This window comes from Sinocyclocheilus anshuiensis, unplaced genomic scaffold (genome assembly GCF_001515605.1).
Source record: "Sinocyclocheilus anshuiensis isolate Anshui unplaced genomic scaffold, SAMN03320099.WGS_v1.1 scaffold457, whole genome shotgun sequence".
Taxonomy (NCBI): domain Eukaryota; kingdom Metazoa; phylum Chordata; class Actinopteri; order Cypriniformes; family Cyprinidae; genus Sinocyclocheilus; species Sinocyclocheilus anshuiensis.
The window spans coordinates 2,158,448-2,169,695 of NW_015537939.1; the positions used below are offsets into that span (position 1 = coordinate 2,158,448).

At 40.0% G+C, this 11,248-nt stretch overlaps 1 protein-coding gene across 2 annotated transcripts in view; it reads right to left on the reverse strand.

The window, feature by feature from the left end:
- The window catches only part of ubap2a (ubiquitin associated protein 2a), a 27,249-nt gene that overhangs the window by 5,701 nt on the left and 10,300 nt on the right, over nt 1-11,248 (reverse strand). Inside the window, exons 6-21 of one of the 2 annotated variants that reach the window (XM_016451579.1) lie at nt 11,052-11,129; nt 10,046-10,109; nt 9,850-9,947; nt 9,710-9,762; nt 8,473-8,543; nt 8,185-8,362; nt 6,692-6,944; nt 6,171-6,460; nt 4,871-5,064; nt 4,416-4,671; nt 3,760-3,799; nt 3,485-3,656; nt 3,322-3,379; nt 3,035-3,239; nt 1,438-1,529; nt 1,071-1,121 (exon numbers count right to left, since the gene is read on the reverse strand). In XM_016451579.1, coding sequence (XP_016307065.1) covers nt 1,071-1,121; nt 1,438-1,529; nt 3,035-3,239; nt 3,322-3,379; nt 3,485-3,656; nt 3,760-3,799; nt 4,416-4,671; nt 4,871-5,064; nt 6,171-6,460; nt 6,692-6,944; nt 8,185-8,362; nt 8,473-8,543; nt 9,710-9,762; nt 9,850-9,947; nt 10,046-10,109; nt 11,052-11,129 — 2,153 coding nt within the window. Of the gene's footprint in view, nt 1-1,070; nt 1,122-1,437; nt 1,530-3,034; nt 3,240-3,321; nt 3,380-3,484; nt 3,657-3,759; nt 3,800-4,415; nt 4,672-4,870; nt 5,065-6,170; nt 6,461-6,691; nt 6,945-8,184; nt 8,363-8,472; nt 8,544-9,703; nt 9,763-9,849; nt 9,948-10,045; nt 10,110-11,051; nt 11,130-11,248 lie in introns of both variants that reach the window. The other variant, XM_016451574.1, reaches the window with a different exon arrangement.

The window sequence follows — 11,248 nt, forward strand, 5'->3', positions numbered from 1 at the left end:
TTCTGTTACACCAAATACACAAAATAATGATCTTTAAAAAAGCATCATATGACCCCTTTAATAGCCGCAATCCTGCGCCTGAAATTCAAGTCCTGCTCTGTGTTCTCTGCTAATAACCCGACTGTGAATGATGCAAGCGGCGTTATGTTGTCACTGAGAAGCTGCAGCCGTGGCGGGGATGATTTTTGATGTGCCGGCAGAACAACAACAACAATGGACTACATGTTTCTTGTCCCCTAATTTTTTTTCCAATTGACGGAAATCCGTCATAGCGATGGAAAACTTTAATCCCTGCATAAACAAAATTTATTTCAAATTTAATTCAAGCACTTTCAAGGACCTATGTTTGTTTTCAAGTACTTTCCAGGCCTTGAATCCATATGTCTGAAATTCAAGTAGCGTGGGAACCCTGTATTATTGATATTAATGTTATTATAATTACACTGCATGAATTATATACACATACATATACAAATGCTATTAATTTTGCAACCACAAGATATTCTAAAGTCCTAAATTCTTCACTTTAAACTAGATTTTAATCATTTTTACAATTATTTTACACAAAGGAAGAGCTTTGATTTCTGCATTTTTATATTATTTGCTTATATTCTCTATTTTTATTTGGGTGGCCATTTTAAATTGACTGGAATCTAGAATAGTCATATTGTCTCAAATGCTCATAACCAAATAACCATAATCAGGCGATTACATAATAATAGCAACAAGCTTGGGTCAGGCCGATTAGTCTTTGGGCTTTTTGAGCTGATAACTGCACATGCTTGGCCCATTACCAGATATTAGCTCTCCCATTCAGAATGTTTCCTACCAACAGCCTTGTATATGTGTGAATATCAGCAGTTATGTCTAGGGCTGGGTATCGAGTTCGATACTTTTTAGGCACCGACCGAATTGCCTCGATACCATCGAGTATCAAATACCCAGCCCTAGTTATGTCTCATATCATAGATCTATATCTGCCATTCTGCTCTCAATGTCAGCCAACTAATAATCAAGAAAAAACAAGCTCAGCAGCAGCGCTAAAGAGAATTTGATGGGCTCAGACTCACCATTGGTAGTCTGGACTGGAGCATGTGGAGGTCTTCATAGCCATAAATCTGCTGTACAACACAAAGGAGAACTTTCAGCACTTCACAGACTATAAATGTTACTGAAATCAATATGCAGTATTTCAGTATTCACAGATTTAATGCTTATGCTTCATCACATAAAGAAATACACATCAAAAACACTCTTTACAAGTCACACACACACAATAACACACCACTATACAAGAGCGCATAAAAGCAACACCATGAAATCACCCAACCCAAAACAAACAAACACACAAAAATCCTGAAATTCCACATACACTTCAATACTTCACAGAGGACTGAAAGCTGATCTGTTTTGATTTAAGAGGATGAGGGTGCTTACCGGATAGGCAGGCAGCAGACCTCCGGGTCCCATGATGTACTGGTTAGGCAGCAGTGGAGGAACCCCCTGAGAGAGATTAGGAGGAACTTTACCTGCACACAGACAGGGAAGAGTTTTTGGAGAATAAAGAATAGCAGATTTCCCCCTCAACTCAAATAGACGCAGGAGCTAATGATAAGATTGGAAGCAAATATGAAAATTATAAACACCTTTTTTTGTTGTTTATATACATGCCTGCAACAAGTCACTGTGAGAGAATCATTACAGAATTCTGTCCATTTGTTTACAAATGTCTATATGTTTGATGAATAATATTGCAGTACTATTTTAGCATCCTGGTTTTTATATTTTTCAAAATGTGGTACTGTTACTTACTACTATTTTAAATGTAAAATAAAATACACCCAATGTAAATGTACTATTGCATCAAAGCTGTACTTCAAATTATATGTATGCAATAAACTTAAGTTTAAAGTATGATTCAAAAGTTTTTTTTTAAAGAAATTAATACTTTTATTCAGGAGGATGCATTAATTTTATCAAAAGTAACAGATAAGACATCTATAATATTAACAAAAATGTCTCTTTGAAATAAATGCTACTCTTTTGAACTATTTACTAATTTTTTTTAGTAAAAAATTAATTATTATTAAAGGCAAACATTATAATACTTTCTCGTTTGCCGTCAGCATTCCGCAAATACGCATTTATATAATTTAAACAAATCTTTGAATGACTAATGAACATTTAATTTCACAAACCTTGCAGACTTAGTCGAATCTAGTTGAGATCTTGTGAAGTGTGCATGTGACCTGCATGATTGCGTGTTCTGTAACAGTCGGTCCTATGGTCCGTGCGAATTGAATACGGACAGGAGGAGAGATCAGCTTCACTGGAGACGTGTGATCGACAAACTTTAAACTCGTGACTGATTTCAAATTATGCTGCACTTTATGCATTTGCCCACTGTCATATTCTTGTAATTTTCACTGTGTGCTGTATGTAAAATGAGTGTTACCTTGGCTTTATTTGGTTACAGTGTTTACTTCCTTTTTAATTATATTTTTATTAAATATTTATTTATTTGTGAAAAATACTTTGTCTTCTAGAGTATAAGTATGTTTATTTTACACGTTTATTTTTTAATCCATTTTCAAATGATTTCAAATTTCTTAAATATGAATGAAAATAAATACAATTATATCAGCTTTATATCAGCCACCCTGCTTTTCAAGATATCGGCATCAGTATTGGCTGTCAAAAAACCCATATCGGTCGACCACTAGTTATTTTAAATTGTACTAATATTACACAATGTTACTGGTTTATGCAGCCTTGTTGAGCATAAAAGACTCCTAACTTTTTAATGGTAGTGTATACATACATATATTAAAAAAAAAAATGCAAATGTGATGTTTGCAAGCTCTGAAGAAACAAATGAATTAGGAATTAAAGCCATAGCAGAACACCCACAAACCAGCCCTACTATAAGGAAACGCATCTAAATGATATGAATGGTATTATGATACTACATGGTACTGTGATGCTTGGTTATGATTAAGGTGATGTGACAACACTGATGTGTGCTCTCTCTCACCGCTGGAGGAAGACAGTAGCGGGACAGTCCTGACACCAGAAGGTGTGCTACCATTGGTGCCGTGACCCAAACCTCCAGACCCGTGCAGACTGTTGCTGCCACTCGCTGAGCTGCTAACATTGCTGCTGGGCAGAGCAGACACAGGCGGCAAGGAAAACGCCATCGATGAGGGGGCGAGAGAGTTCACGCTGTCCACACTGGTATACTGAGGACAAATACAGACGGAGGTGGTGAAGAGAGAGTGTGCGCGTGTTCGTGTCTGTGTGTGTGCATCCTACAGAACTCACTGTAAGTGAAGATGTGGTGCAAAGTGCCGACACAGAGGAATGGCCACTGCTCACATGACTACAGGAAAAACAGGCAGTGTCACAGATATAAGTATCCCACTTAACATTTGAGGAAAAGAACTGTGTAATACAAAGAAAAGGTACAAATAAGCATCTCGCTCACCTGCTGAGGGGAGGTAAGCTGGCAGAGGACAGCTCAGATACCAGGCTGGGCAGAGCAGAGCTGTGTGGTGTAACAGAAGGGGGCAACAGTGAGGATGGGGCAGAAGGGGCAACACTTGTGCTGCTGGCCAGAGAGGGAGACTCTTGTTTTGGAGTGGAGGAACTCGATGTGGCTGATGGAGAAGGCATAAATGTCATATATTACAAAAATAAAGCAAATACATCTTGAATGCATATGACACAGAAAGAAGGGTAAAAATTAGGAGTTTGACTTACTGTCTAAAGCAGCAGAGGTCCTCGCACCATTGAAACCGTTCTGTGAGAGATGCAAACAAAGTGTATTGAATCAATATAGGCAGCATAACCTCCTTGATGTACAACAGTACTGTGCACTAAAGAAACAACATGAGAGTACCTTCACAAAAGGCTGTATTTACTTGATCAAACATACAGTAATATTGTGAAATTGTTACAACAATTTAGAACTGATTTCTGTTTTAAAGTATTTTAAAATGTAATTTATTCCTGGGATGGCAAATCTGAATTTTCAGAAGCCATTACTCCAGTCTTCAGTGTCACATGATCCTTCAGACATCATTCTAATATGCTGACTTGGTTCTAAAGATTTTTTTAGAAAACAGAAAACAGTTGTGCTGCTTAATATTTTTGTAGAAAATGTGAAAAGAACATTTGAAAATTTGAACAATTTGATGCATTCTTGCTGAATAAAAGTATTCATTTATATATAAAAAAAAATACAATCTAAAATAAAATAAAATCTTTCAGAACCCCAAACCTTTCCACAGTAGTGTAAATTGTGAAAAATTTCATTTTTGGTTGATGTAAACCTTTAACTGAGAAATCAACTTTACATTTTCACAGCTCTGTAGCTGTAAAACATCTAAAACTATAGTTTCTCTGTCTGTACTCACTGTCACAGGTCCAGAAGGCTCCTTGCTCTGAGAGAAGGTCAATCTTGAGTGAGGAGCGACACCGCAGTCAAAGCTGTTACCCGCCGATGATGCAGCGGAGGAGGAAGAGGAGGATGAAGAGGACGAGGGGGCTGCGGCCGAGCTGGGGGTGGTGTGGGAGGGGGCGAGGATGGGGAGAGGTACCGAGGGAGAGGGGTAGATACTGTCAGAAGAGGCCAGAGGCAGCAGCAAAGGGACCGGACTGGTCAGAGATTCACTGCAGAGGAGATCATGGGAAACGTATTAGCATGCAAAATGGAGAGATTTTATAGCTAAAGAGAGAACATTGGTTTGAAAGACATGCGTTGAGAGATTAAGGAAAATCATCAATACATGAAGTCCACTGCTCAAAGAAAAAAAAAAACATCAGCAAGACTATTTTGTCCTCAGTGCTTCCATTTCTCCCACTGACTGACCTGATTGGTTTAGAGTAAAGGCTGCTCTGTGACTGAAGAACCACAGCAGCCTCCCTTATGGGTTCACTGGTGCAGTTCTCCGACTGGCCGAAGTCCGGCAGGGCAGATTCTGAACCAAAGTCCAGGGCACCAAACTGCACATTTAGACTGGACACATCTGCTGAGCCGGGCATCTCTACAGCAGACGCGGGAATCTGGATATGTACAAATATACGCATATTAAAAGTTTGTGGTTAGTTGTCTTTTTTTTTTTTCAATTAAAAGACCATTTAAACATTTTGTGATACTGACTTTCAATTAATAATTAATGCAAGCCAGAAACATAACATAAGGGCCTTTCGCACCGCAGGAACCTTTTCATAGTACCAGAACTAATTGTGGAACTACCCACTTTTTGGCGTTTTCGCACCGCCGGAACTGGGAGCGATTTTAGTACCGGACTGCCTTTTTCGAGAACCAAATTAGCTCCTACTCCGGAGCAGGGTCTAACCAGCACAACTGGTACTAATCGTGACGTAAGTAGACACTGATTGGCCAAACGCGTACGAAAACACCCTCACACGCCATGATTTAAAATGCCGTGTAAACATACTGTAAACATTGTCAACTTATTTCGGAAGTATGGAGAACAGCGATAGATGGACGGATGCTGAAGTGAAGGCACTTGTAGCAAATGTAGCACTGCCAGTTGTCGTTGGAGATTCTTAGTCCTCCTTTCCGTTCTTTCAATCGCTTTACGTATACGTCGACATTCCATGTCCATTATTGTGAAACCCGCGAGACACAACAAAAACACAGCTCCGATCACAGCGTCCTCCATCCTCCTGTTGTTAATGTTGTTTTTCTTTGTTTCCGTTGTTGAACGCCGCGCACAAATGACGTCGCTGTCGACCGGTTCCTAGTACACACTGTCGGTGCGAATGCAACCCTTTAAATAGTACTGGGAAATAGTTCACGCAAAATCGTCCCAATACTTTAGTACTGTCCATTTAGTTCTGGAACTAAAGCGGTGCGAAAGGCCCTATAATGGCAAAAAAATATAAACATGTCAAAGCAATTAATCTGTGCATTTTCTGTGCATTGTCTTTGTAACTTGCTCTCGCCTCTATTCTGGTAACACCCACTTTTCACAATTCAATAAATTCCAGATGGATAAAATCAAGCCCCACCCTACACTCTTTATGCTTGAAAACTGAACCCAGAAATAAGCCAGATTATGTAAGCAAAATGGCTTTCGAAGGCCATTTCATGTATGTTTATTCCAGCCTTCCAACTCAATGCTTTTTTAATCTCTAGTCACCTTTGAAGTGGGAGGTATCCGTCGCTTTTGAGTCTTTATCTGCCGCTGCTGTGTGCTGCTGCCCTGAGATTCGGCTGCCTGTGAGGGGGCCATCGAGGGCCCGTCACGGTGCTGAGAAGGTTCCGGTGCTTTAGGAAAGGCTTCCAGTGTGCTTGGGGCGGGCGAAGGGGCACTCAGTGAGGGAGGGCTGGGCTGCCTGGCTAGAGGCCCTGTGTGGGTCATGGAGCCTTGCTGTCGCTGGGCGAGTTGGCTTAGCACCAAAGATGGCTCTGGCTGCATCTGAAACTCCACTACAGTGCAAAAAATTCAGAAAAGGCAATCACATTAAAAAAAAATGGATGCAGTGTGAAGATCATTGGAATTAATAGTTTCAATTGTTTTAAAAGATGCTTGTACATGTTATTTGTGTAGAAACATCAGATTTTGGTGTGAACAGATCAAAAGTGTTCATGCATAGCCATGTGTTTGCAAGACTGAACAAGTTTGTGTTTCTGGTTCAGTAAAGCATTTGTAACACTCACGACTGAATTGAGAGGGGAGTGAAGCGGAGCTCTGTGTTCCAGGAGGTTTGATGTCCCAGGAGGAGGAGGAGGGGACAGACATCCCCGTCCCCACCAGCCCCCCTACAGGGGTGCAGTTGGTCCCTGTGCTGGAGGGCTGGGAGGTAAGCTGCCCAAGACCAGGCCCCTTCAGCTGTTCCAGTATTTGCTGCCCAGCCGTCTGCCCGAGTTTTGGACCACCCAGCTCTCCAAAACCAGAACCCAAAACAGAGGACTGGAAAAAGACACAAAGGGGGGGGAACCCATTCAGATCTCACCTCTACCAGCTCTAGTGCATTTGAACTAGGGGTGTGCGATATATATCGTCTGCGATAATATCGTAATTGTTGTTTTAACGATGTGCGATTTGACATTATCGAGTATTTTGCAAAAACCATTCAAAACATCCCTACAGAGCGACAAGTCTAGACTAGTGCGTGTGCGCATTTAGTGTGTTTTCTTTCACTGCATGATTCAGTCTATTAAAATGCATTTAGAATGATCACAAATTCTATCAGTATGAACTGACCACCACACAGAATATGAAGAATATTAAAAACATTAGGAGTCAGCTATCTTCGGCAGTCCTTAAGGTACAGCACAATAACACACTCAGCAAAATATTGTCTAATTATCGTTATCGATAAAATTCCATAAAATATCTAGATATAATTTTTTGTCAATATCGCACACCCCTAATTTGAACAATATACCACAATACAACTATTCTTAAAGTAACTAACTAGAAAGTAAAACAAATAATCTGTGTAGTAAATGCCACTCCATCTGAAAGCAGGTGATGGAGATTTACTACTAATCACGGAACCGGCTTTACTGACGAGATGCGCATGACAATCGCATATGATTAATTGCACAGCCCTAGATCCTAACACGATCAAGGTCCAGAAACGTAGTAAGGACATCGTAAAAATAATCCATGTGACATCAGTGGTTCAACCATAATTTTATGAATATATGTTGTTCACGCTTTGATCTGAACGTATACAATGTATCCGCGTACATACGTCGCATACGTTGTTTACGTGTGTGATACTCTCCAAAATGGCGCCAGGGTGACGCGGAGGAGAAGAATTGTTGAATTAAGTCGTTATTTTGGTTTTCTTTGTGCACAAAAAGTATTCTCGTAGCTTTGCAAAATTACGGTTGGACCACTGATGTCACATGGATTAATTTAACGATGTCCTTAATACGGTTTTGGACCTTGATCGTGTTAGGATCCTTGCTGTCTATGTGAGGGACAGAGAGCTCTCGGAATTCATCAAAAATATCTTAATTTGTGTTTCGAAGATGAACGAAGGTCTTACAGGTTTGGAACGACATGAGGGTGAGTAATTGACAGAATTTTCATTTTTGGGTGATCTATCCCTTTAACATAGGTTCACTAGTTACTGCCATTCATCCTCTAGGAAAACGGTTTTCTAAATGCTATAAATCAGGCCTGTGGATTGTCTCACCAGGGTGGCGTGTGTGTAGCTGTTGGAACCAGCAGATGTGCCTCCGTTTCGAGCAGGCTGGTGGTGGGAGTTGGTGAAGACTAGACTGTGGCCAAGCCCCCGAGAGGAGCCCACGGCCTTCAGACCTCCCACCTCCTCACGATCCACAGGCTTCTGCAGCAGAGTTGATAGATCCAGACTACAACGAAATACACTAAATAGTCAGTGAAAGAAACATAAGCTATATGCAAATGCGGTAATCATCACAAGATTGGAATGAAATGAGAGCCCCAGTTCTGACTTTATTACCTTTGGCCAGGTGTGATGTGGTTCTCAGTTGGAGGTGCACAAGAGGAAGTGAACACTTTGGTCTCCGAGAGCTTTGGAGATTAAATAGGGCCAGTTAGTACTTTTATTTTTGCAGCAGTAAAATGTGAAATATTTTTTACTACAAATATGAGATGAGAGATATCATGAAAGAGATATAAATTTATACAAGCAATACATAAATATTAAATAGAAATAGCAATATATAACAATAATTATATAATTATATTTATATAGTGTTTAAATTATATTATACATTTATGATGTAATAATTTTAAGATTTTAAGAATTTTACAAAATTTTAAATATATAACTGTTTTATATAACACACAAAAATGATAAAAAGACAGATGTTACAAAATTAATTTCTACAAAATAATTAAAAAATGTTTAACATCACAATTGTCTACATGCTAACCTTTATATTTCTGGACAACACATATACAGTGCACAGCATAAATGAGTACACCCCCTCTGATTAAAAACAAATTCAGCAATTACTCTTTGCTTATTTCTCTCTGTACTCCTCCTCTAGCAACACCAGAACATCTTGGATGCTGTTAGATCCAAAATGATTGAATTGGTCTCATGAGACCAGAGTATGGATTCCCAGAAGTCTATATTTTGTAAATATGGGCCTTGGAAGAGGTTAAATGAGTTTATTGTGCTTTGGCTACAGTAGGTAATTCTAGTGGTGACAACAACCATGCATGTCACTTCTGCAGGCTGCGTCATACTCTGTGAGATAAAGTGTCACTCTTTTCACAGCTGTTGCCGGCTCTGAGACACTTTCATAGTGTTTCTCTTGCTCTTTTTCTAGCAAAAACTCACTCATCACTAAATGAAAGCTTAAAATAAAGACAACCAGAATTTTATTTTATTTATTTATTTTTTTTGTTTTATTTAGTAACTTTCAGGAGGGTGTACTCATTTTTGCAACACATCATTTTATCACTTTGATAAGAAAATTTTATTTTCTTGAATCATTTTAACATTCTTCTTTGGTAACTGATCAAGCAGACTTGTTGGAATATTATATCTCTACAAAACCATAACATGTCTTCTAAGCAAAGAGTAATTGCTGAATTTGTTAAGTTTCAGAGGGGGTGTACTCATTTATGCTGTGCACTGTACTATGTCTTTTCAGGCTTATTAATTTCAAGCTCTGTAAATCCCATAATTCACAGGAGGTTAATTATAGCGCATGACTCACACTCACATCTTCACTCCAGTCTTCAGCTGCCCACTCGTCCGAAGTGTTCTGCCATGCCACTGAACAGACCGTGTCAAAGAGAGAAAGAGAGATCAGAGTGGGCCTAAAGATTGGGAATTAAGTTCTGTGCAATAGAGGTCTCTTACCTGTCCCACCTGTAGTGTCATTGGCCCCCGTCTCCCAGACATCAGTGTGTGCATTTGATGTCCCGCTGTCTGCGGTGTAGTCTGCAGGGTTAAAGGTTCTGCAGGAGGATACACAGAGTGTAAGACAGGATTTCAGGTGGCTGCTGTATGATAATGAGAATATTCTAGGTTAAAATATAATTTGACTGATACTCACCCCATCCCTTGTGCTGTAAACCTGCTGGTAACCGGAGCCCGACCTCTGCCTCTACCTCCAGATACTGAACAAAAAACAAACTCATGAACACTAGGGATGAGTCAGGATGGTCAAACATCCTAAATGTCCAACAGCTAGATTTTTAAATTCCACTTCAAAAAGGGAGATGCAACTTCTCACAGAAGGATTTAATGGGCTGCTGACAGTCTATAGCTGCTAAAACTGTCAGGCTGTTAGGGGGGTAAAACCCACTCGGAGAAATTCATCCCCTTTAAAGCACCACTGCTACAGACATCAAAGCACCGCTTTCGAAACTTCAAATCACCTGCTATGAGTAACAATTCTATCTCAGAGTTTTTAAGGACTATGGTCATTTTATGTAATTGAGTGTTTACTATTGTCATTTTGCATTATTGACACACTATTTTCCTATTTAATACTGTAAAGTTGCTTTGACACAATCTGTATTGTTAAAAGCGCTATATAAATAAAGGTGACTTGACTTAAAATTTATTTGATGAATGTATGCCAGTCACCCTAGTAAAGAGCTATATCTATAAATCTCTAAAAACGACATCTGATTGGAGTCTGGTGGACATGAGTCTAATCATACAGGGCTTCCCTAATGCCAAGTTCACACTGCACGATTTTAGCCCGATTTTTCACTCGCCGACAGGTTTTGCGAAATCGCCGACAAATGCCCGAAATCGGAGGCAAATCGGTGCTCGTTCACGCGAGTGTCAATCACACAGTGTGAATTATCAAAGACGCGATCTGAGGAAAACGCCGACGCCCGCAAATTATTTGGCATGCTAAATATCTGGAGCTGTCGGCGATTCACAATCAAACAACGGCAATTCGACGAGTTTGAAAATCGTGCAGTGTGAACTCGGCATAATACAGAAAACCCAGCTAATCGATTTTGTAAATGTAGTGTTGCACATCCCTAATAAGCATAACTGACGCAAAAGACCGTGTGGGAAATGTTTTTTGTGTGCGGGCTCACCTCTCCCTCTTCCCCTGCGGCCACGGTCAGCACCTCTCTCAACAGGAGCAGGGTCCACACCATTCTCCTCCGTCCTCGCTATGAAAGTGAAAAAGTGAAAGTGACTTGACATGTGGCCAAGTATATACTTGGAATTAGTGCTCTGCATTTAACCCATCCAAAGTGCACACACACAGCAGTGAACACACACACACCGT